The sequence below is a fragment of the Festucalex cinctus genome, chromosome 12 (assembly GCF_051991245.1).
Source record: "Festucalex cinctus isolate MCC-2025b chromosome 12, RoL_Fcin_1.0, whole genome shotgun sequence".
In the NCBI taxonomy this organism is placed as follows: Eukaryota; Metazoa; Chordata; class Actinopteri; order Syngnathiformes; family Syngnathidae; genus Festucalex; species Festucalex cinctus.
The window spans coordinates 15,205,726-15,231,744 of NC_135422.1; the positions used below are offsets into that span (position 1 = coordinate 15,205,726).

The 26,019-nt window shown below is 34.1% G+C and overlaps 3 protein-coding genes across 10 annotated transcripts in view; 1 reads left to right on the top strand and 2 right to left on the bottom strand.

Annotated features, from left to right (window-relative positions):
• The window catches only part of otomp (otolith matrix protein), a 30,989-nt gene extending 22,259 nt beyond the window's left edge, over positions 1-8,730 (top strand). For all 5 annotated transcript variants that reach the window (XM_077538040.1, XM_077538042.1, XM_077538043.1 and 2 more), the window contains 5 exons: positions 6,129-6,303; positions 6,375-6,442; positions 6,550-6,734; positions 6,857-7,028; positions 8,301-8,730. In XM_077538040.1, coding sequence (XP_077394166.1) covers positions 6,129-6,303; positions 6,375-6,442; positions 6,550-6,734; positions 6,857-7,028; positions 8,301-8,311 — 611 coding nt within the window. In that variant the 3' untranslated portion in view covers positions 8,312-8,730. The remainder of the gene's footprint in view (positions 1-6,128; positions 6,304-6,374; positions 6,443-6,549; positions 6,735-6,856; positions 7,029-8,300) is intronic.
• Positions 8,731-9,025: 295 nt separating this feature from the next.
• On the bottom strand, positions 9,026-16,499 carry LOC144031733 (pancreatic secretory granule membrane major glycoprotein GP2). 3 transcript variants are annotated; one of them, XM_077539133.1, is made up of 9 exons: positions 16,040-16,499; positions 14,398-14,486; positions 14,215-14,319; positions 12,733-12,893; positions 12,486-12,621; positions 11,455-11,549; positions 10,947-11,238; positions 9,592-9,703; positions 9,026-9,513 (listed from the first exon to the last, which is right to left on the bottom strand). In XM_077539133.1, exons 1-9 carry the CDS (start codon positions 16,119-16,121, stop codon positions 9,335-9,337), a joined length of 1,251 nt encoding a protein of 416 aa, XP_077395259.1. In that variant the 5' UTR covers positions 16,122-16,499; the 3' UTR covers positions 9,026-9,334. The 3 variants fall into 3 exon arrangements, with proteins under 3 accessions (XP_077395259.1, XP_077395260.1, XP_077395261.1); XM_077539134.1 differs by lacking the exon at positions 16,040-16,499 and adding an exon at positions 14,623-15,016; XM_077539135.1 differs by having other exon boundaries at positions 9,027-9,513; positions 10,947-11,115.
• Positions 16,500-18,181: 1,682 nt separating this feature from the next.
• shprh (SNF2 histone linker PHD RING helicase) overlaps positions 18,182-26,019 on the bottom strand; it is a 30,554-nt gene continuing 22,716 nt past the window's right edge. For both annotated transcript variants that reach the window (XM_077539084.1, XM_077539082.1), the window contains exons 19-29: positions 24,724-24,786; positions 24,425-24,650; positions 24,224-24,361; positions 22,451-22,552; positions 22,304-22,375; positions 22,044-22,232; positions 21,177-21,269; positions 21,002-21,088; positions 20,318-20,496; positions 19,572-19,652; positions 18,182-18,752 (exon numbers count right to left, since the gene is read on the bottom strand). In XM_077539084.1, the coding sequence (XP_077395210.1) occupies positions 18,653-18,752; positions 19,572-19,652; positions 20,318-20,496; positions 21,002-21,088; positions 21,177-21,269; positions 22,044-22,232; positions 22,304-22,375; positions 22,451-22,552; positions 24,224-24,361; positions 24,425-24,650; positions 24,724-24,786 (1,330 nt within the window). In that variant the 3' untranslated portion in view covers positions 18,182-18,652. The remainder of the gene's footprint in view (positions 18,753-19,571; positions 19,653-20,317; positions 20,497-21,001; positions 21,089-21,176; positions 21,270-22,043; positions 22,233-22,303; positions 22,376-22,450; positions 22,553-24,223; positions 24,362-24,424; positions 24,651-24,723; positions 24,787-26,019) is intronic.

Genomic DNA, 26,019 nt, shown 5'->3' on the forward strand with positions numbered 1-26,019 from the left:
AGTAAGGCATTTTTTTTTTTTACTACCATGTATAGTAAAGCATTTTAAAAAAACTACTATGTATAGTAAGGCATTTTTTTTTACTACCATGTATAGTAAGGCGTTAAAAAAAAAAAAAAAAAAAAAAAGCTACCATGTATAGTAAGGCATTTTTTTTTTTTACTGCCATGTATAGTAAAGCATTTAAAAAAAAACCTACTATGTATAGTAAGGCTTTTTTTTTTTTACTTCCATGTATAGTAAGGTGTTTTAAAAAAAAAAAACGACCATGTATAGTCAGGCATTTTTGTTTTTTTTACTACCATGTATAGTAAAGCATTTAAAAAAAACAACTACCATGTATAGTAAGGCGTTAAAAAAAAAAAAAAACAACCATGTATAGTAAGGCTTTTTTTTTTTACTACCATGTATAGTAAGGCTTTTTTTTTTTTTACTACCATGTATAGTAAAGCATTTAAAAAAAACTACCATGTATAGTAAGGCTTTTTTTTTTCCTACCATGGAAATAAAGCGTTAAAAAAAACAAAAAAACTACTATGTATACTAAGGCGTTTTAAAAAAATGACCAGGCATTTTTTTTTACTACCATGTATAGTAAGGCGTTTAAAAAAAAAAAAAAAAACTACTATGGCATTAAAAAAAACAACAACCATGTAAGGCGTTTTTTTTTTACTACCATGTATAGTAAGGCATTTAAAAAAAAAAAAAACTACCATGTATAGTAAGGCTTTTTTTTTTTTACTACCATGTATAGTAAAGCATTTAAAAAAAAACTACTATGTGTAGTAAGGCATTTTTTTTACTGCCATGTATAGTAAAGCACTTTTTAAAAAAAACTACCATGTATAGTAAGGTGTTTAAAAAAAAAAAAAAAAAAAAAAAACATGTATAGTAAGGCATTTTTATTTTTTTTACTACCATGTATCGTAAAGCATTAAAAAAAAAACTACTATGTATAGTAAGGCATTTTTTTACTACCATGTATAGTAAGGCATTTAAAAAAAACTACCATGTAAGTAAGGCGTTTAAAAAAAACAAAAAAACAAAACGACCATGTATAGTAAGGCATTTAAAAAAAAACCTACCATGTATAATAAGGCGTTAAAATAACAAAAACCAACCACGTATAGTAAGGCATTTTTTTAATTTATTTTTTTACTACCATGTATCATAAAACATTTTTTAAAAAAACTACGATGTATAGTAAGGCTTTTTTCTTTTTTTTACTACCATGTATAGTAAGGCGTTTAAAAAAACCTACCATGTATAGTAAGGCGTTTAAAAAACAAACAAAAAAACAAAACGACCATGTATAGTAAACCTTTTTTTAACTACCATGTATAGTAAGGCATTTAAAAAAATGACCAGGCATTTTTTTTATTACCATGTATAGTAAGGCGTTAAAAAAAAACAAAAAAAAACTTCCATGTATAGTAAGGCATTTAAGAAAAACCTACCATGTATAGTAAGGCGTGAAAAAAAACAAAAAAACAACAAAACGACCATATATAGTAAGGCATTTTTTTTTTTTTTACTACCATGTATAGTAAAGCATTTAAAAAAAACTACTATGTATAGTAAGGCATTTTTTTTTACTACCATGTATAGTAAGGCGTTAAAAAAAAAAAAAAAAAAAAAAAGCTACCATGTATAGTAAGGCATTTTTTTTTTTACTGCCATGTATAGTAAAGCATTTAAAAAAAACAACTACCATGTATAGTAAGGCGTTAAAAAAAAAAAAAAAACATGTATAGTAAGGCTTTTTTTTTTTTACTACCATGTATAGTAAGGAGTTAAAAAAAGAAAAAAAAAGACAATGTATAGTAAGGCTTTTTTTTCCCTACCATGTATAATAAAGCGTAAAAAAAAAAAAAATCTACTATGTATACTAAGGCGTTTAAAAAAAATGACCAGGCATTTTTTTTTACTACCATGTATAGTAAGGTGTTTTTTTACTACCATGTATAGTAAGGCGTTTAAAAAAAACACACGACCATGTATAGTAAGGCGTTTTAAAAAAACAAAAAATGACCATGTATAGTAAGGCATTTTTTAAAAAAAACAACCATGTATAGTAAGGCGTTAAAAAAAACAACTAAACGACCATGTATAGTAATGCATTTTTTTTTTTACTACCATGTATAGTAAAGCATTTTAAAAAACTACTATGTATAGTAAGGCATTTATTTTTTTCTACCATGTATAGTAAAGTATTTAAAAAAAAATCTACTATGTATAGTAAGGCTTTTTTTTTTTTACTACCATGTATAGTAAGGCATTTTTTTTTTTTTTTTTTTTTTTTTTTTTTTACTACCATGTATAGTAAAGCATTTAAAAAAAAACTACCATGTATAGTAAGGCTTTTTTTTTCCTACCATGGAAATAAAGCGTTAAAAAAAACAAAAAAACTACTATGTATACTAAGGCGTTTTAAAAAAATGACCAGGCATTTTTTTTTACTACCATGTATAGTAAGGTGTTTTTTTTACTACCATGTATAGTAAGGCGTTTAAAAAAAACAAAAAATGACCATGTATAGTAAGGCATTTAAAAAAAAAAATTACCATGTATAGTAAGGCGTTACAAAAAAAAGAACTAAACGACCATGTATAGTAAGGCATTTTTTTTTTTTTTTTTTTTTACTACCATGTATAGTAAGGCATTTAAAAAAAAACCTACCATGTAGAGTAAGGCGTTAAAAAAAAAAAAAACGACCATGTATAGTAAGGCTTTTTTTTTTTTTTTTTTTTTTACTACCATGTATAGTAAGGCGTTACAAAAAAAGAACTAAACGACCATGTATAGTAAGGCATTTTTTTTTTTTTTTTTTTTTTACTACCATGTATAGTGAAGCATTTTAAAAAAAAACTACTATGTATACTAAGGCTTTTTTTTTTTTTACTACCATGTATAGTAAGGCATTAAAAAAAAATAACTACCATGGAATGTAAGGAGTTAAAAAAAAAAAACGCTTTATGTATAAAAAATAAATAAATACTATGTATAGTAAGGCGTTAAAAAAAAAAATGACCAGGCATTTTTTTTACTACCATGTATAGTAAGGTGTTTTTTTACTACCATGTTTTATAAGGCGTTAAAAAAAAAAAAAACGACCATGTATAGAAAGGCTTTTTTTTTTTTAACTTACCATGTATAGTAAAGCATTTAAAAAAAAATCTACTATGTATAGTAAAGTTTTTTTTTTTACTACCATGTATAAGGCATTTAAAAAAAAACTACCATGTATAGTGAGGAGTTTAAAAAAAAACACACAAAAAAAAACGACCATGTATAGTAAGGATTTTTTTACTACCATGTATAGTAAGGCATTTTGTTTTTTGTTTTTTTTACTACTATGTATAGGAAAGCATTTTAAAAAAAACTACTATGTATATTAAGGCATTTTTTTACTAACATGTATAGTAAGGCGTTTGAAAAAAAAAAAAAAAAAAAAAAACGACCATGTATAGTAAGGCTTTTTTTTTTTTTTACTACCATGTATAGTAAGGCGTTAAAAAAAACAAAAAACAAAACGACCATGCAGGCAGGCATTTTTTTTGACAACCATGTATAGTAAAGCATTTAAAAAAAAAAAAAAAACGACCATGTATAGTAAGGCTTTTTTTTTTTTACTACCATGTATAGTAAAGCATAAAAAAAAACTACCATGTATAGTAAGGCGTTGAAAAACAAAAAAAAATGAAACGACCATGTATAGTAAGGCGTTTTCTTTACTACCATGTATCGTAAAGCGTTTAAAAAAAACAAAAAGAAAAAAAACCCACCATGTATAGTAAGGATTTTTTTTCCTACCATGTATAGTAAAGCGTTTAAAAAAATGACCAGGCATTTTTTTTTACTGCCATGTATAGTAAGGCATAAAAAAAAAAAACCTACCATGTATAGTGAGGAGTTAAAAAAAAAAAAAGACCATGTATAGTAAGGCATTTATTTTTTTTTTTTACTACCATGTATAGTAAAGCATAAAAAAAAAAAGACCATGTATAGTAAGGCATTTTTTTTTTTTCCTACCATGTATAGTAAAGCATTTAAAAAAAAATAATACTATGTATAGTAAGGCGTTTAAAAAAATGACCAGGCATTTTTTTTTTGCTACGATGCTTACGAACTCGGCCGACTGCAAGTTGGGGGGCACCCGGGCCACAGGGGTGCCATGCTGCGACGTGGGCACGGGCTGGAACGCACCAGCAGCATCCACCGGCGGCCCAAGCCTGGGTGCGGGCCAAGGCGTCGAGGCGTCCGGAATGAAATCTCCTGGCACTCTTAGCACCTGTTTGAAGCCTTGCGAAGCGGGTGTACCACGTGACTGATTCAGAAATTGATTCGCCAGATTTGAGTGTAGTTCGAAATAAAAGCAGCAAAGAAACACTATGGATTCCCCTTCACTTTTTGTGTTTTCGGGTCCCTTATTGCGCTACTTTTTGGCATTTAATTCGACGAGCTTCTTTTTTGTGATGGGACCAGCAAGAAAGAGGAGATTTTCTCCTGTTTGGGAGCACTTTGAGCAGATATCACCTCAGAAGGTGAAATTCTCTGCAAAAAAAGAAACCGCGCCTGAGTCCAAAAACTTTGGAAAAAATAGTTTTTAAATAAAAATGAATAAGCACTTTATTTTATCTCCTTTCTTCACATTTTCACTTGTTGCATAAGCACAAACAGACAAAGTAACACAGAACAATTCATGTTAAAACACTCTTCAAATATATATTTTTTTGTATTCAGAGCATGATTTACACCCCACCATTTTATTGCATGCACCAAGCATGTTATACATTTCTCTGTCTACATGATGGCGTAGTCGAGGAAATGAATCATCTTGAAGCCCCAACGTGTGTGTGAAGTATTTCCCTGCAGGGCGTGACTGCTTTATGGGGCTTCATTTTGCCATCATATAAAGCATTTAAAAAAAAAATACTATGTATAGTAAGGCTTTTTTTTTTTACTAACATGTATAGTAAGACGTAACAGGTGTTTAAAAAAAAAAAAAAAACGACCGTGTAGTAAGGCATTTTTTTTTACTTTGCAACTATAGCAAGGCGTTAAAAAAAAAAAAAAAAAAAAAAAACGACCATCTATAGTCAGGCATTTTTTTTTTACTACCATGTATAGTAAAGCATTAAAAAAAACTACTATGTATAGTAAGGCATTTTTTTTTTTTACTAACATGTAGAGTAACGCATTTAAAAAAAAACCTACCATGTATTGTAAGGCATTAAAAAAAAAAAACAAAAAAAAAAAACGACCATCTATAGTCAGGCATTTTTTTTTTACTACCATGTATAGTTAAGCATTAAAAAAAACTACTATGTATAGTAAGGCATTTTTTTTTTTTTTACTAACATGTAGAGTAACGCATTAAAAAAAAAAAACTACCATGTATTGTAAGGCGTTAAAAAAAACAAAAAACAAAAAAAAACGACCATGTATAGTCAGGCTTTTTTTTTTTACTACCATGTATAGTAAAGCATTAAAAAAAACTACTATGTATAGTAAGGCTTTTTTTTTTTTTACTAACATGTAGAGTAACGCATTTAAAAAAAAAAACTACCATGTATTGTAAGGCGTTAAAAAAAACAAAAAACAAAAAAAACGACCATCTATAGTCAGGCATTTTTTTTTTTACTACCATGTATAGTTAAGCATTAAAAAAAACTACTATGTATAGTAAGGCTTTTTTTTTTACTACCATGTAGAGTAACGCATTTAAAAAAAAAACCTACCATGTATAGCAAGGCGTTAAAAAAAAAAGAAAAAAAAACAACAAAAAACGACCAGGTATAGTCAGGTTTTGTTTTGTTTTTACTACCATGCATAGTAAAGCATTAAAAAAAACTACCATGTATAGTGAGGAGTTAAAAAAAAAAAAAAAGACCAATGTATAGTAACGATTTTTTTCCCTACCATGTATAGTAAAGCGTTTAAAAAACAAAAAAACAAAAAAAAACTACTATGTATAGTAGTACGTTTAAAAAAAATGACCAGGCATTTTTTTTTTTGTTACTACCATGATAGTAAGACGTTTAAAAAAAACAACCCTACCATGTATAGTAAGGCGTTAAAAAAAAAAAAAAAAAAAAGACCATGTATATAGTAAGGCGTTTTTCCAGCGGTGGGGAACCTGTTCGGCTACAGCTGCGTGCCCGGCGTCAAAGACCCCCAACACGACCCACGGGGCAACAACCCGAAGAACTTGTGCGAGGCCTGCATCGGCGACGACAACGACCGCCACATCTGCGCCAGCAACCCCCGAGAGAGGCACTACGGCGAGGCGGGGGCCCTCAGGTACGCGTCCTCTTGCCAGCGACATGCGCCGCCGCATCCTCGGGGAACGAAGGCCTGTGTTTGTTTCCAAGGTGCGTGGCGGAGAACCTCGGCGACGTGGCGTTCGTCAAACACACCACCGTCTTTGACAATTTGGACGGTGAGTATTCACCTGGCAAAAAATTCTACATTCTGCACCCTACCGTATCGTACTGTTCCGTACCGTACCCGTACCGTAACCGTACCGTAACCTGCCGTGAGAACCAGGGAGGAACCAGGACTCGTGGGCTCTGGATGTGGAGGCCGAGGACCTGAAGCTGCTTTGCCCCGACGGCAGCGAGGCCGACCTGGACGACTTCCGGCGCTGCCACCTGGCGGCCGTGCCCGCCAACGGCGTGGTGGTGCGTCCGACCGACAAGTGCCGCGTCTGGAAGTTCCTGGAACGACTGCAGGTCATCATTTAGTCGTATCTTTCTCTCTATCGCCGGTCTATCCGTCTATCATCCATCCATCTTTATTCTGTTATTGCGCTTCTTTTTTGTTGTTGTTGTTGTTGTTGTTTTTCTTCTTGTAGAACGCGTTTGGTAACGCTACGGACGGCGTGAGCATGTTCAGTTCTTCCGGCTACTCCGACTCTGACGTGCTGTTCAGCGACTCCACCCGCCACCTGCTGAGGGTCCTCGGGGGCTTCACGTCCTGGCTGGGGCCCTCCTACACCAGCGCCCTGCAAGCCTTCGAGTGCGAAGGTCAGCCGCAAGGAAAAGCTGCACTGCCGAATGATTGCATATGGAATGATTTGAAATGATCGGAAATAGGAATGAATGGAATTTGTAGCATGTTGAAAATCGTTCCCAAGGTCAGTTACATGTGCTGAATGTTTTTCATTCCAACTGGGAACGGTAGTATGAATCTGTGTTGTTTATGACAATTTTTTGGGGTTGAAAATGTTGAATTTTAGGAAAACTGTGACGTTTTGGAATGAGAAAAATAATAACCTGCAAGAGCTAAATTTTTGGAATATGTTAACATCGGAATGATGTGAATCGGGTGCATTTTGTGGAAGTAGATGCACATCAAAATAATAGGGTTGGGTATCAAATCAATTTTCCTTTTCAAGCATGATATCGAGTCATAAAACTAATAATCAATTTTTAATATCTTTTTTTCTCATAAATTAACAAGAAAATTGAATTTTAAATGACATTTTTTTGTATCTTACTGTTTCCTTGAAATTTACTGTTCACATGAATTTAAAAGTATTTTTTTCATATTTATAAAAGGCCTGACTTATTGCACTTTACGACAGAATCTTTTTAATTTATAATTATTGAATTAGAATTATGAAAACGTTTTCATTTCATTCATGCTTATGTCAATGTCTGTATAACACTTAAGTGATTATAACATGTTATTTTCATTAATAAATAAATCATTTTACTAATTTGCTCCGAAAAACATATAAATATGTTCTATTTTAAATATGTCCCAAAGATGTATTTATACATTTTTTACGTTTTTCTTTTTTTTTTTATGCTAGAGCATACAGAAAGCTTTGATGCAGCCTCTGAATGCAACTGTTGAAGCAATGCTAGCTATTATAAAAACAGCCAGCAGGTGGCAGCAGAGTATAAGAGATCAATCAGGGCGACGTCGCAACAAGCTGTTTTCCTGACACTTTTAAACAGATTTGTGAATCGATGAAACTTAGCTATATTCTAATGCTCATTGCTGCAAAAAACGGAAACAGAAATATATAATTTTTTCCTGATGAAAGAAGAGACTTTAATCTTTCTGATTTTTTGTTTTTATAGCAATAGAACACAATATTCTGTGGGCCTTGCAAAATCAGTCAAAATCCAGTAAAACAGCCGGGAGTGAACTGGAAATGCTTCTGTGAAAATGGCTGGGAGTCAATGAGTTAATCAATTACTGTCTCTGCAAAATTGAATTTGGAATTGAACGTTTGTGGAGAATAATAATAAGCTATCGTTTCATGTTGTTCCATTTGTGTCCACCAGGCTTCTGCTGATAACAAGCGGCCGGCATCTTTCTTCCTCTTCATCCTCCGGACGTCCATTTACGCTAACAGCTTCTTTGTGTTATTTCCAAACTCGTCAAAAGGCGACAACAAGCCAATTTGATATATTTGATGACTAAAAAAAGTCTTTTGTTAAACAATTTTCTTGTAAAAATAATTCAATAAATAAAAAAAATGAATCTGCAACATATCAAGTTACTTCAAGATCATATCATTAGCAAGTCATCATCATGGCTATTGACTATTTTTACTTTCTAGTAGTTGTGAAGAGATCAAAAATATGTTTTTTTTCTATAGTACATCTACATTATAACTACTTTTTAAAAATTAAGACATTTAAAAAAAATCAAAGAACATAAAACCATTTTGTTTCCACTGTGGCGCTTTTCTATGGAGGTTATACTTTAACTCCGTAGACATCCCAAAATTGCTACAAAAAATAAAAACATAAATAAAATAAAAATAGCTCCATCTACACATCCAGAAATTACACTCAAAATTGTAAATATTTCAGGAACATTTTAGGGTTTAAATGTTTAGCATTTTTGTTTTATAAACAATTTAGAGATTTAGAGATTTCAGAATTTTGACTGTTTTTTTTATATTAGGAACATTTTTTTGTAATAAAAAAACATTTTGAAAAAAACTTTTTTAATAATTAAAAAAAAAATTCATTTGTATTATTTGGAATGAAAACTCAGTCTTGGTGCATAAAAAAACCATTTTGTTATCCTTTGTCTTCTTGCTGACTGATGCAATATATATATTTTTAGATGTTTTTATCCGATTTCCTTTGCACCACACATGCAGCTTGTGAAGTACATTTTTGCTCAATAATAAACAAATGTGTATTTTATTTCTATGTGAGGTACATTTACTATCATTTCTAATCTGCCAACAATACACACATAATATAAAGTACTCCAATGAGGTATTTCAGTGCTTCACTTGAGTATTAATTACATTTCATTCCAAATGTTGACTTCAAAAAAAAAAGTTTTGGATCCCACCGACTCATGAGGCCACTTGGGAGATGTGCTGGACGTTGGACAGGGTGAGCTGAGCCTCTCGCGCCATCGGGTAGAAACGCCTGGAACGAATCCACAGTCTCCCAAAGACCCCCGCGACCAACAACAGGACCACCAGGAACCCCCCCAGGATGAAGGTCTCCACTGGAGGGGGTCCACCTGCACCTGCATGAAAAGAAAGAAAAACAAAAAAGTAGAGCATAGTGCACATGAATGGGGCCGCTTGAGGAAGTTGGAAGGTACCTAAACGGGGGTCCTCGCTGTCCACTCGTCGTCTGATGGGACCGTAAGACACCGTGTGGGACAACGGGATGTCTCGCCGCGTCCTCGTTAGGACATCTTCAGATGAGCAGTTCTAGGAGATTTCAATGGAAATATAAAATCAGGAAAATATTGCACAAACATTTTGGATGAAAAATTATTTGTAATTATTTATTTAATTTTTTATAGGGTGTCGGACGATTAAAATTATTAGTCGTAATTAATTGCATGACTTCGATAGTTAACCCAATCGCAAATTTTATATCTGTTTCAAAATGTGCAATAATACTATTTTACTCTGTTCCAAATGTACAATAAAACTTGTTAATAGGGCTATGCAATCAATCAAAATTAAATTACAATTTCAATTACTACAGTCCACAATTACAAAATCAGCATAATTGTATTTTTTTTATTAATACTCATTTTAGAGTCGTTTAAATTTATACATGTGCCCCTTTTTAAATTTTAAAATAACAAATTTAATCAATTTTGTTTAATCCAAAAGGAACCTACATAATTATAGTGTTTCAAAGAATTTTATTTGTCTTAATATTTTTTGTTTTTGTACGCTTGAACATTTTTCTTGTTTTATACCAAAAAAAAAAAAAAAAAAGATCGTCCTACTGCACAGTGCACATGCTGCACTCCAACTTCAAGTTTTTGCCAACATAAATGAATAAATAAATACATAAATAAATAAATAATGTATATTATTATAAATACATATTATTATAAATTCTGTTTGGTCCAAAAGGAACTTACATTATGATTTTAATTGTGTTTATTATTTTTATTATTTTTTCCATAATCGAGCAGCCTCACTTGTTAACATAAAAATGGGGGGGGGGGGGGGGGGGATGTTAAACTAATAGAAATATGGCTGCATCTTTTAGTCATTGATGCAATAATTTCATAACGATTCATAAAATTGAGTTAAAATTAAAAAGATATACTGTAAAAAACGAGTGTTATATTGATTTGTGTTGAGGTCATTTTTTTTCTGCCACTAGATGGCATAATTGCATTTGTAAGGCATTGATGACAGCTCAGTGCATTCTTTTCATATTAAGAGCTATCTAATTTTTAACATGACGTAGGTAACTTGTGAGATTTTGCACATTTTTAAAATTGTAAAATACAACTTGACCCCAGTTTCTTAAATTTATTACTGCTAATTTTTTCCCCCCAGAACAGGCTTTCCAAGTAAGGGGCGGTCATTAATTAATCGCACGTTAAATAAAAATTAGTGGCGTTAAAGGAACTTTAAATAAATGAACTCAAAATGAATGCACTAATTTTGACATTTTTTGTAAATATTGGGGTCCGAGACTCACGGGCTGACACAGGCCGGGGCCGCTGTGGCAGATGTGGACGTTGCAGTGCAGGAAGACATTAGTGTAGGAGCCGCCCACGAACTTGAACATTTGGATCCTGAACGCGGCCTCGGCGCTCCGGCCGTTCGCCAGCACGCTCAGGGTCTGTTGGTTTGTCAACACGGGGCAGCTGAGGCCCGGGGAGACCAGAAAAGAAAAAAACAAACAAAAACAAATGGAACCTTCCTGATAGATTGCGATTCCCTGCCGCCTTTTCATTTGCTGCGCCGTCGCCAGCAACGTGAAACGTCGCCTGGTTGTCAAAGACGTGCAAGAGCTGTTTCAATTTCCAACACGTTCCGCCATCACTTGACCCGACAAACTCTCTTATTTCACATTTACAGTCTGAGAGCATTTTACATTTCAACTCTTGCGGCTTTGACGGTGGTCTCACTTGAGCTTCCTCTGGGATTTTATGAGCGGTCATATTTGAGCAGATGTAAATTTGAAGGATTTTAAGTTAGCCCACCTGTGTCGAATGAAGGTGTACTGAATGTGGCTGTAGGGATCCTTGGTGGGCGTGGCCCAGCATCTCTCCATGCGTAACATCAGGTGAGCTGGAATCTGGGAGGAGGGCACAGCCACACGAGCAAGAAAAAGGAAACCAATGAAAAGATTTGGAAGGAAACAACATTTTTTTGGAAAAAGGTTTTTGAATTTAAAAAAATGAAAGAAAAGAAAATATAATAAAAAGATTGTGGAGTGATGAAAATTTCAAATTTTGACATATTTAAGGATTTTTGAATTCAAATTAAAGAATTAAAAACAAAGCATTATTTGGGGATAAAAATGTGATTTTTTTTCAGTTTTTCACTAAAATTATACAAAAGAAAATATTTAGGAAATTATTTCCACAAAATAAGCTTTTTTCTATTATTATTAAAAGCTAAACAAAAGGGAATATTTTAAATTGTTTGGGATCAAAAGCGTTTTTTATGAAGAGAGAGAGAGAGAGAGACAGATAGATTATTATTATTATTATTATTATTATTATTATTATTATTATTATTAGAGATTATTCAAATGAAAATGAAAGCAAAGAAGGAAGGTTTGAGATTTGGAGTTGCAAAAAAAATTGAAAATAATTTGACAATTAAAATTAGAATGAAATAAGGAATATTTCTGAATGGTTTTGGATGAAAATATATTTTTGAAAATATTAACAGATGATATAGACATTTGAGGGTGATTATTTTTTTTATTTAAAGCTTTGGGTGGCTATACTAATATTCTTCAGTTTCTATATTTTAAATAAAACAAGCACTAGTTCATATTTTGGTGGACTGGAAATTTTGAAAGTTTAAAGTATGTATTTAAATAATAAAACAATCAAAAATAGATATTTTGGGGAAATTATTCATCAGAGTTTTGGGGAGCTGAAAATAAAATTGAAAATTGAGGATGAAAGTAAATAAGAAAAATAATTGTCTTGAAAAAATCAGATTTTTTTTTGGAGGAGAGGAAATTATGAACTTGATCAACTCAAATTGATCGTCTCACCATGAAGACTTTGACAAAGATGTGGTCGTCCAGCGTAAGCGAGGGGACGGTCGTCCACTTGTCCTCAAAGGCCTCGTCCTTGTACAGCAGCATGGAAACGGAGAAGTTTCCCTCCTCCGTGTTGAGCGTGATGGTCCTGCGTGCGCGCGCGCGCGGAGAGACCACAATCAACTGTCGAGGACCACCGGGACGCTAAATAAGAGAAATTTCGCCAGCAAGAGTTTTGTAGAAGAAGAAGAACGCTGACCTGACGTCCACGCGAATCCTGTTTTCCCCGTTGGGCTGCTGCACCATGTAGTTGATGGGGTAGCGGCACACAAAGGTGATGTTGATGTAATTCCTGGTGATGACGTCCGTGCGGTTGTTGTGGATGGTGTTGACGAACAGGATGTGAGTGGCGTCCGACGTCTGGACAAGTCAACACAACGTCAAACATACAATATATACGCTGCATCAATAGGGTGCTGTAGTATCGCAAAAACACACATTTGAAAGCTCTAAAACTGGCTGAAATCCGAAATGAGGCTTGAAACCCTCATTTGGAAACAAACTCAAGATCTGGAGCCATATGTGGATTTTTTTTTTTTTTTTTTTTTTACATATTCAGTTGTATTTTTTAGATTGAATATTTTCAAATGAATTAGTGATTTAGGTTTAAAAACGAATAATTAATCAGTAATTAATTCTTAAAAAAATATAAATTATTATAAAAAAAATTATTATAAAAAAAATGTCAGTCCAAATGTGTAAATTGTCAGAGAAATACCTAAAAATGTCAGAAAAGTGATCATTAAATGCCCAAAACGGAAGTGTAAAAGAAAAAAAATTACCATAAAATGTCCATGAACTTGCCAAAAATGTCAAACAACTGAATAAAAAACAAAAAAAAACAAAAAAATGAAAATGTTAAATTGTGGCTTTTAGATAGAATATTTTGAAATGAATTAGTGCTTTAGGTTTAAAAATAAATAATTAATTACTGTATTTAAAAAAATGTCAGTCCAAATTTGTAAGTTGTCAGAAAAATATTGACAAAAATAATTAAAAATGTCCAATAAATGATCATAAATGTCCAAAAATGAAGTGCAAAAGAAAAAAAATTACCACAAAATGTCCATGAAACTGCCAAAAATGTCAAGAGAATTAAATTGAGAAAAAGCAGAAAAGAAAATATTCAATTGTATTTTTAGACAGAATATTTACAAATGAATTTTGGAAATAATCAATAATTAAATATACAAAAAATGTCAGACTCCATAAGTTGTCAGAAAAAGATAAAGAAAAAAAAACCTAAAAATGTCAAAAAGTCATCAGAAAATGTCCAAAAAGAAAGAGCAAAAGAAAAAATGTCAGAGAAAAAAAAATCAGAGAAGAAAATGTTCAAAACGTAACCTAAAATGACTAAGATAAAAGAAGAAATTGCAAAAATAAACATAAAAATGTCCCCAAAATTGCCAAAAATGTCAGAAATTTTACAGAAAAGTCTAAAACTGTATGAAACACAAAGTATAGAAAATTACACCCAAAAAATAAATAAATAGATAAAATAAAGACGACAGAAGAAAATGAATGTCAAAGTATTTGATGCTGCATATAAAATAAACATAAAACTGCAAACCTAGTTTGTGACATGAATTTGTCAAAATAACTGAACGTGAATACTGTCTTGAAACTATTTGAACGCCCATCCAGGGATTTTGATTGACAAGGTGTCAATGTCAATCATTACCATGATGCTTCCGCAGTGTGACAGATTGCTCTTAATGCTGAAGACGTAATCGTCGCCCACTTCCACGCCTCGACAATCGGGGTCATTTAGATGCAAATCCCAGACCTGTGCACACACACGGGTGATGTTAATGACAAAATCATTACCATCTTCCTAACATTACCGTACGTGTGAGGTTTTTACGTAGACGGGGGGCACTTTGTGCAGGAAGTAGGCGCTGGGAATAACCACTTCCATGTGGTCGTTGGTGCAAATGACCGTTTCGTTCAGCTCTAAGAAAGATGCAAAAAAATAAAATAAATGTACTTAAGTTGTAACATGCACACTTACGCCATAAAACACCTTGTCAAAAATTCTATTTGCAAATTCTGTATTCTGATGGTGGCGGCCATTTTGTCCTGTACTGACCTCTGCTGGCCACCTCACGTTACTGTGACATCAATGTCAGTTGACGGCAGTTGGCAGCAAAAGACAAAAAGGTGGATTTTTTTTTTCGGCTTCATTCCACAAAACAGATTGTCGTGTTTAGTCTAGTCGGGCAAATTAAGACTAAATGCAAAACATCGGCCAATCCCGATCCAGACCATCAGATCGGTGTAAAGCCGGCCAGTAATTTTGAGCAAAAATCACTTAAAAAATCGTTTACAGAGGAAATCACTTAGATTTTTTTTTAATAAGGTAAAGTCTGTAAAGTTGCGCTTTTAAGAAACATAACGACATCACTGAACAGAATTCAAGAATGGAGGTGATATCCATTTTCACCAAAAGAGAATACACTGGCTTCGAAATTTGAAAAATACAAACTCCAATTTTACATAGGTTAGCAAAATGTTGATTCCCCCCCATCATAAGACAGATTTGTTTTAAAATTCAGTTTAAATAGCAAATTATAATTAGGGTCTCATAATCATTTTGCTTTCCAGTTGGAAAGTAACCCAATTATGGATCAAAAATGGACCGATCCACTTTATGGGTCAATTTGACCTAACTATTTGGGTTGTTTTATACAAAATGGCCTATTTTTTTTTTTTTTTAATTTTTTTTTTTTACACAAGTCAAGGATATGAACAATTCTTATGAGTTGTTTTACACACACACACACACCCCCACACACACACACACACACACAAAAAACATTTGAGTCAAATAGACCCAAGTTGAAGATCAGTCCATTTTTTACCCTTTTTTTTTTTTTAGAGCGTACCTTCTTGAAAATATGCCTTCCAGGGGAAAAGAATTGAAAAAAGTACACAATGTGTTCAAAATAACAGCAGATGTGAAGCACAAGGATGTTGAGCTTTTCTTACTTTTGAAGTACTTCTGGTAGTTGATTTAAAAACAGTGACACTAAAAACAGCTGGGTCAAAAATAACCCAACTATGGGTCAAAAGTACTCTACTTGGGTCAATTTGACCCAACTTTGAGTCAAGAAATGTGTCTTTCAGCATAAAACTACTCATAAATATTAGTCCGATCCTTTACTTGGATCATAAAATGGGTAATTTTGTATAAAACACCCCAGGAATTTACATCAAATTGACCCATAAAGTGCATCGGTCCATTTTTGATCCATCTTTGGGTTACTTTTTGACCCAACTGACTTTAGAGTGTACGTTGCAGTGCAACAGCAATGTGAAGTAGCAAGTTGGCAATCCACAAAGAGTATTTTTCTTTTAGAGTTTTTTTTTTTTTTTTTTAATGCACCTGAAGGTGAAAAATGACCTGAAAACAAATCGTGTTGCAGTGCAGCACAAATGCGAAGCCGTTGACAGGACCTGTGTGAAATTAGGTTTAAAAAAAAAAATAAAAAAAAGTCAGGGCTCACCTTCTTGATACATCTGCAGATCACCTCGTGAAAAGGCGGCCATCAAAGTGAGCAGCCACCAGTTCCAACGCAAACTTGCCATCTTGCCTCCCCTGGGAACGTTTCGCCGCCGACTGCCGACTGCCGAATGGCGCTGTCACGGGCGCAAGACGTAGCACCCGCCACCCTGGCTCGCACCCCCCCAACTCTAATGAAGTGGGAGCCTCCCTCCGGCCCCTAAAACACCAGCTTGAATGATGTCCCCTCCGGGGGCCCGACAATGAGATTCCGCGCGTGAATAGGGGCAGCCCAGGGGAGTCCGAGGTAACTCCTCTTTTTCGTAAACATGCGACGACGACAACAAGTGCGACGGTAACCATGTACGCCACGCCAGCCGCCACTCTTTGTTGTCAGCAGACTTTCAAGAAGAAGAAAAAACCAAAAAATCTTTATGGGTTTGCGGGAACCCCTGCAGTTGGGGGGGAGCAAAGAAAGTGGCTGAAGAGTGCACGTGTGCGGTAGGAACAGATCATAAAACACGCTCTTCACTTACGGACAAAAGAAGAGAAGGTGAGAGTGGAGGAAAGTGAGTATTAAAAAAAAAAAAAAAAGTACAAAACAAAATAAAATAAAGGTGATTACTTTGTGGATGTTTTTTTGGAGCGTAAACCCAGAAATGGTGCAAATCCTACAAAATGGCAACAAGCGTGCAAAATAGGGCAAGGCAAAAAAAAACATGCCACCATACACATAATGGAAGAAAAAATGATGAGAATCACATAGAACGGCGCAAAACGACAATAAAAAGCATACAAAATGGCAAAAACATACTTTTTTTTATAATATGTATTTTTCATTATAGTTATTTTTTATTTCATTGTGACTGTTTTTTTTTTTAATTTAATTTATTTGAATTAGTTTTTAGAACAGGTTTATCAGTTTTTTCCCCCCAAAATTTTACTGAAGTTTTTATTAGTTTTTCTATAAGTTTTCTTATTATTGTATTTTTAAATATATGAATTATTTGTCAAGCATGAGATTAAAAGTAAGTAAATTATAATTATCCAACGACTATTTGACATTCTTCTGTACGGCTATACAACGATACAAAAATAAAACTATGGATATTAAATTAATGAAGACAGAAACGAAGGACATTTTCACTTGCATTATTACTAGTTTTAGCTAGTTTTATTCAAATAAAATCTTGTTGCAGTTAGTTTTTGTTTGTATTTCATTTCACTAACAAATGTTTTTTATTTTTTTTATTTTAGTTTTAGTACTCCCTTAGTTTTCGTGAACTATAACCTTGGTGCACACAAACTGAGGCAGAGCCACGATGAGGAGCATGCAGAATGGCGCATAACGTGCATAGACGAATACAAAATGGTGTGAAACAAACACAAGAAGCATACAAAAAAAAAGCACAACATGAATAATGCCAGTATACAAAATTGCACAAAATGACAACAGAAAGCCAACTAGAGCTGTCAAAATTAATTGATTAATCGACAAGTAATCAATTATCAAATTAATCGACAATTATTTTAAAAATCAAGTAATCATTTGGAGCCTTTTTTTTTTTTTAAGTTGTCCAAATCCTCTGATTTCAGCATATCGCCAGTAATTGTTCATTGATTTCTGTATTTCATCAAGAAAGAAGACTTATGTGATTAATCAAAATAAGTCAGTGGTAATCATCTGTTTTTACTTTGGAAAACAATGAATCAGTAACAAAGTACAACATCAATCCCCCTTTTTTTTTCACTACAAGAAATAAGCAGTACGAAATAAACACCAAGCACTAGACTAGTTAATAAACAGTAATCAGTGCAAAAATGCTTTTGTAATACACTTGAATGCAAAATTAAAATTAGTCTTATTAGTCTATTAATTGACTGAATAATCGATTTATTAATCAATTTGAAAAACAATCGATAGAGACAGCACTAATGGCGCAAACACAAACGGTCTCAAATGACATGCAAAATGTGGCTAAATGGAAGCAAGCATGCCAAACAGGACAACGAAAATGGCACAAGACGACTACAGGAAGCAGAAACATTGACAAGCAAATGGAAGAGCGCAAAATGAAGCTTGCAAATTGGAGCAAAATGACGACAAGGAAGCTTAGAAAATCGCACAAATACGAAAACAACTATATGAGGCATGCAAAATACCCTTTTATTTTTACAAGTTTAAATTTATAAGGTTGGTTTCCATGAGAAGGAATCTTGAGGTTTCATTGTGCCACCAGTACACACACACACACACACACACACACACACACACACACACACACACACACCAAAACACCAGTTTCACACAGACAATCCCCAAAGAAGAAGAAGAAGAAGAAGAAAAAAAAAGAAGTAACCTGTTAAAAGGCCCTAATTTCTTTTGTAGTGACACAAGGCGTCCTTCCTGCCTGCCTGTGAGTTTACAAGCGTGCCGCCGCGTTGTCCCAACTGCCTTTTATTTCCTGCAAGTTGTGAAAACAGCACAGGGATGAATGACTCCGAATCAATACAAGCATACTGGAGCGAGTCGTGCAATGTGCAAGTCAACGCTTCGTTTTTTGGGTTTTTTTTTTAAGAAAATGTGGAAAATTAAGAGACGTGTCCATCAATGTCTTCACTGTAAATGGTGGTTGTCTTCTTCAGTAAAGAGATCTGCCAGGTCGGCCACGGTGAGCACGGCGGCCTCGGAGTGCTTCATGGCAGCCGTGCTGTGACTACAAGACCACAAAAACAATTTCCTTGATCAGGGTGAGAGTTGAACCCGTTTCCCTGACCAAGTCAAACTGCATTCAATCATAAAGTGGAACCAGGACTTCAACAACAGATGGAATGAGGGCTCGTCCGTCAGAGCTCTTTGAGGTTAATCATGTTTTTTTTTTTTCTCTCTCTCTCCTTCTTGGCTGAGCAGAGACGGGAGGGAAGAACGGTTGCACACACCCTACATATTGGATGTAGGGAGATGCGAGAAATTTAGCCACTGAGCTAACTAGCTGAGATGTTGATGAATGTGCATTGTCCTACAAAAAAGACAATAACAAAAAAAACATGGTGCCAGCAAGTACTAGTTAGCCCCAAGGACAACATGGGTAGCCCATGTGTCTGCTCTAAAAATAGCACACTGTAGCACTGTAGGTTACTAAGAACAATTAAAACTGAAGAATTTATTTATTTACTTATTTTTATTTTGTTGTATGTATTTATATTATATTATATGATATTATATGATATTATATATTATATGATATTATATGATATTATATTTATATTATGTATTTATTTGTTTTAAAAATGGTCATTTTAGAGCTGTAATTTCAATACCACGATATCACAATATTTATTATTTTTGCCACCCCACTTTCGCAAATAGTCACAAAAATCAAAGCCACGGGGTCTGATTGCATATAACTAAACTGCGTGATAGCTTTAAAAAAAAAAATAAAATAAAAAAAAAAAAATCGTCTCGCAACACAATTAAACAGGCTACGACTTGTATGGCAAAAAAATAAATATAAAATCAAATTTCTCGCTCCCACCTCTTCTCGGCCGTTTTCAGCATGGCCTGCATCCTCTCCTCGATGGTGGACTTGATGAGGAAGCGGTGCACGAACGTCGGCCTGGAGGGGCGGAGACAGAAAGTGAAAAGTTGTGACGTCACGCCATGGCCGACGCGTGCGACGATCGGCACAAATTACTAATTTTTTTTTTTTTTTTAATGATTCAGTTCTTGGTTTGGTCGGTAACATGTCAGAATATCGGCAAAAATGTTGATCATTGTTTTCCAAAGTAAAAACAAATGTTTGAGTTTGATTTAATACAAAGATAATCAGTCTGCTTTCATGGAGGACGACAGAAATTGGATAATATTTGCTGAGAAGTTCAAATCCAAAGCATTTTTAAATAAACAATTTATCATAATGTTTTCAGTCAATCAATCAATCAATCAATCAATCAATCAATCAATCAGAGAATTAGTTGTCAATTAAGCACTGTGCCTCTAATATAGAGTGCAAATCAGCGCTTCCCAAACCTAATTGAACCAAGGCACATATTTTATATTGGAAAAATCTCTTGCATATTTGCAAATTACTCCTAGAATTTTTTTTTTTTTTTTAAACCTATTCTCTCCGCTGGCCCACAATCGTTACACAAATATTTTTTAACGTGTCCTTTCCTGCCTCGGTGCCAAAAGAATTATTTACTATCATCAACCAATTGTATTTTTTTTGGGGGGGGGGGCTCATGTTTTTGAATGTATCCAGAGCTCTATGTGACGCCTTACTTGGTTTGTCCGATTCGGTGCACGCGTCCGATGGCTTGCAGCTCGTGGGCGGGGTTGAGGATGGGCTCCACGAGTAGCACGTGCGTGGCCTCGATGATGTTCAGCCCGTTGGAGCCCGTGTGCAAGGGAAGCAGCAGGATGTTGATGTTCTTCTCGTACTTGAACGAGCTCAGATTCTCCTGGGCCGCGCCGCAGCCACGCCATAGAAATCAACACAAACATGAGAAATAATCATCAATTATTATTACTCTCTCTTAATAATAATACAATTAATTTATGTGATTTGACACTTATTCTATACCACCAACATACACAATACAAATCAGGATTAAATACCATCCAGACATTCGCATGCAAATGATGTAGGCATATGGAATTAATTGCCAATTGTTAAGATAGAAATATACTTTTTTATTCCTGATGAAAGAAGAGACTTTAATCTTTCTTTTGATAGGTTCCATGTTTTTATAGCAATAGAACACAATATTCTGTGGGCCTTGCAAAATCAGTCAAAATCCAGTAAAACAACCGGGAGCGAACGGGATTGCTTCTGTGAAAATGGCTGCCAGTGAATGTGATGCTCTTTTTTTGTCACACGTTCACTAAAACCGCTGCACAATAGAAATAAACAGGAGGCCTCAAAACAATCCCAGGTCAAACAGCAATCCCAAAAACTGCACAAACCTGGAATTTTTGGATTCCGTTAATTTGCGAGAACTCCATGTTGTTGTCAAACAGCGCTTTGGCGATGATGTCGAGGACGCTCTGCCACTGTAATGGAGAGGGAGAGGCGACGCAGGTGAACAACTTGGTAGAAATGTGCCGATTGAAAAAGCCCGCAAGGGTGACGACGTGTTACCGTAGAGAAGACCAAACACTTGGCACCCGGGTCGCTCACTTGGATCTTTTTCAGGGTTCTCACCACAGCCTCCACCTTGGTCGAGTGGCTCCCCTGGGAGAAATGCGGGAGGGGGGGCAGTTCAGTCGAGGGACTGCTCTTGTATGCCTTGGTGGGTGCTGCTGTTTTGGCTAGCAACAAAGTCATAATGTGCTCAGCAGTTAACTCGGTCTGTGTCACAGTCACAAGCCAAAAGTGTTGAGGGAGTGAGGTAAAGTGTATTTATTTTTTCCATTTTTTTCCCCCCGTTCTTTTTTTTTTTTTTTTTTTTTTTTAAAGCTTTTTATATTAATGCCATGTTTGCATTTTTTTTAAATTATAGATCTAATTTTTCAATCCTTTTGATTTGATTTGTTTCAAACACAAACAATTTATTTTTTAATGAAAATGTTTTGCATCTAATTTAAAAAAAAATCTTAATTTTTACATTTCTATTCTTGAAAACTGTACGATATTTGAATCTAACTTTAAGAAATGCTTTTACTTTTAAATTTCATATCAAAGAAAAATTGTGCTTTTTTGAGACGTATTCAAATATTTTTGAAACCTTGATTTTTTTTTCTGGAAACTACTAATACTTTTAGAAAATACATATCTTACATGTATTTTTTTGTTTACTTTAATTTAATTTACATGTGGTAAAACATCTGTGAGATTTATCTAAGTGCCTCAGTAGCTGCTGCTGTTTTGGTTAGCAACAAGTTTAGTAGGAAAAGCTATGGATTGAGATGACTACAGCTGATATCAGATTGTTTTTGTTTTTTTTCCCCTAACAGAAAAACAGAGGAGGTAAATTGTATTTAGCAGGTGGCCATCTTGTTGAGCAACCTTAACGGGGACGTCCTGGTCCTGGCTGGACACCTGCGCGGTGAAAACGTAGGAGATCTCGGCGTGAGATGTGGTCTGCCTGCAGATGGCGCAGTTGATGGCTCGTCGCCGCGAGCCCATGCTGTACTGCTCAAGGATGATGGCGATGCACTGGTTGCAGAAGCAGTGGCCGCACGTGAGCACCGCCCACTGACGAAAAAAAACCCAGAAGATATGTTGTTGAAAAGAGCACAAAGAAGCATCCCAACAAAGAGCCCCACCTCCAGTCCGAGCGGCCGAGCACAAATGGGACACGGTTCCGGGTTCAGGCCGCCAGTGGACTTGTCCTGGGACTAAAATGGAGAAGACTGGCGACTGTCATCGTCGTCAGGGGAGGAGGGGGGCGGGGGCTATAAAAGGGGAAGTACCTTCTCCAGGTTTGTCAGGTATAAAAACTGTCCCAGCTTCTTTTGCAGCTGAGATTTGGCCACTGCTTGGTCGTTGAGAAGCTTCACGCGGTTCTGCTCCACCTGCAAAGATCAAATTGAACGTGACTATTTTTTTCTCTTTGTAGTCATATATCCAAAAAATATTTTCAGAATTTTTATTTCCTGTTTGCAATTGCATTGGAAGAAAGAATTTATTTATTTTTTTAAATTGTGTATTACATTTTTAAAACTGCTTTACTGTAATATTTAAAAAAATATTTAAATCTAATATTCTTAATTTGATTATTTAATGTCATTCTTAAAAATGTTTTAATTAAGTTATCATTTTAACACTTATTTTTTTTAGGCAACTTATTCTTTATTTAAAAAAAATACCTCAAAGGTTGTTGTTGTTGTTGTTGTTTTTTAAATGTGTGAATTTGTACTTACGTTGAAAATATTTGATTTACAAAGAAAATGTTATTTTAAATTTAATATTTTACAAAATGTTTTTGATCCAATTGTGATCATCTTTATTTAACATTTTATAATAATTTTAATTATACTTATATTTTTTTAAATTCTTGAGAACCATATTTATAATTAGTAAATGAAAATGTTTTTTATAGTTATAAAACATCTTGTATACAATCTAAGTTTGATCTATATTATACAGTAAGTTCAATATGTAATGTTTTGAAACATGTTTTTATCTCATTTTATTTTTTTCCATTTTATGTGTAAATAATTGACATCTTGGTCTATTCCTATGTATTTTATGTTTGAAGTTTGAAGTTTAGTTTATTAATTCAAAGGACAGTGTGCAGTAACATTAAAAAGATGGCTGCACCAGATTTAGCACAATGCTAGTTTCCATCTGTAGTCCTCATAAAATGTAATTACTTAATTTAAATTTTAAAATTTAAATATATTCCTAAATATGCAAGTTTATTTGCCTGAAAATTACTTTTTTAATTTAGAATATTGAACAATTTACAAAGCTCTAAAACGTTTTGGTTTCACTTTGCGTCCGTATGATATATATATATATTAGGGGTGTGAATTGCCTAGTACCTGACGATTCGATTCGTATCACGATTCACAGGTCACGATTCGATTCGATACCGATTAATCCCGATACGAATGGTCACGATTCGATACCGATTAATCCCGATACGAATTTATAAGTCGATTGTTGCGATTTTTTTCCATTCAAATTTAGAAAATACTATCAGTAAATTTGTACATGTACACTGTAAGATTTGTATGAATATATTTATCTAAAACTTGAGGCTTATAACCGTGAGCCACTGTACACAAACAGTTTGCAATCTGTTTCACATTTGAACAGCATTAAAATAAAAATATTAAGGCTTAATGTGCCGTTCATATAACATTCTTCCATGCTCAAGGTGTGAATCCTAAAAAAAAAAAAAAAAAAAAAAAAAAAAAAAAAAAAAAAAAAAAAAAAAAAAATCGATTCTGCCGATTATTGAATCGATTCGAGAATCGCGCGATGTAGTATCGCGATATATCGCCGAATCGATTTTTTTAACACCCCTAATATATATATTATCTTTTGAAAAATGTTTTTATTCAATGTACATTTCTGTTGTTATATATTATATTTTGTATTAAATACATACATTAATTTTCTATATTTATTTACATTTTGGAAAGAGAATTCGCTATTGTCATAATGTCTTAAATAAGTCTGTAAATGATGTATGTGCGACTAGATATGCGCGCACGGCAGAAGGCAGGCTGACGTACCTCATGCGGCTCGATGATGTGCAACAGTTTGGGCTTGGGCTCGTCGGCGAGACGCACGCGGAGCCTCTCGGTGGCCATTCCCAGCTCGTCGATGGCAGACACGTGATTCCGCAGAACCATCCAGTACTCGTGCAGCACCTGAAGTCGTGCAGTACTATTCAATCAATCCATAACTCCGAAGGCATTTCACCCGCTGCGAACCTTGTACTCCTTCTTCCAGGTCTCAAAGAGCTCCATGAAGGCGTTGCCGTCCTCCAGCAGCTCGGCGTCCATGCGCTTGGCCTTGGCGAAGGTCAGGATGGCCTTGAGGGTGCGCTCCGTCTCACTGGCGGCCCAAAGGCCTCGGCTGGTGGTGGTCAGGCGGTCGTCCACCAGGCCTTCCTCGTCTCCGATCATCTCCTCAAAGATGGCCGTCTGGCCTTTCACCCTGTCGGGTGCGGGAGGGGTCCGTTGCGTCGTGAATGACTCAAAAAGTGCGCAACAAAAGTGTGTTTACTTACGTGTGCGAGAAGAGTTTGGATTCGTAGTCAGTGAAAAGCTCATCGGCCTTGCAAAACACACAACTAGGGTAGGAAAGGAAAATGTCTTACAGGACACCGAATCGAAACACATCTCAACATGTCAAATTGTGTTTTACACATTTGATTCTAATTTCTTTAAATGGAGCACAATTTATATTAGAAGCACAAGGAAGTTGGTTGAAGCTTATGTAAACCAGGGGTGTCAAACTTTTCGATTCAGGGGCAGAGTCATACAAATTTGCTCTCAAGTGGCCCGGCCGGGACAGTTATATTCAGGGCCTAATTCATTAGCCTTAGTTGTAAATAGCGGCAATGTCAAATTTTTCTCATTTTTTGGGGTGCAAATAATTATTGAACTAGTAAATTTGGAAGATAACGTTTAATTTATCTAACGTGTGAGCATTGTGAAATTTCTGAACGAAAACTCGTGCAATTGTATTTATGAATCTGAGTATTTATTTCTATGTGCATTCCAAACATGTCCATTATGATAATAAATTTTCTCTTTTTCTATTTAGAACTATATTTATAAAATGATACAGTAAAACAATTTACATTTCAATATGATTTATTAAAAAATGTAAACAAATATTTAACAATGTATCTTTATTAAAAAGGATGAAAATTTAAAAAACTAAATTAATTGAATGACTGAATTTAATATCTTTACAAATTAACGATTTAAAATACAGTTAAAATTAAACAAAAATTTAATTTAAATTTACATAAGCTAAGTAAACTAACAGGATTTACTGTTGAATACAGTTAATAAAATTTAATAAATATCAATATCAATATAATTTAATAAATAACATGGGCTGTGCAATTAATCGAAATTTAATTACGATTTCAATCATTACATTCCACAATTACAAAATTGGCATAATCGTTAAAAAAAACAAAAAAAAACAAAAACAAAAAAACAAAAACAAACAAACAAACAAACATTAAAGATTATTAATACAAATTTTGAGTTGTTTAAATTTATATATTTGCACCTTTTTTTGTTTTAAAATGACTAATTTGATAAATCTTGTCTGGTCCAAAAGGAACTTACATAATTATAGTGTTTAAAAGAAATTTATTTGTCTTAATATTTTTTACATGTTTAAACATTTTCTTGCTTTGTACCAAAAAACAAATGATTATCCTAATCGCGATTTCAATTATTACCATATTAAACATGATTCATATTTTCTTCAGAATTGAGCAGCCCTAATTAACATTTCACAGTTACAAAAAATTGGTGAAAATATTCACTCTTAATTGACATAA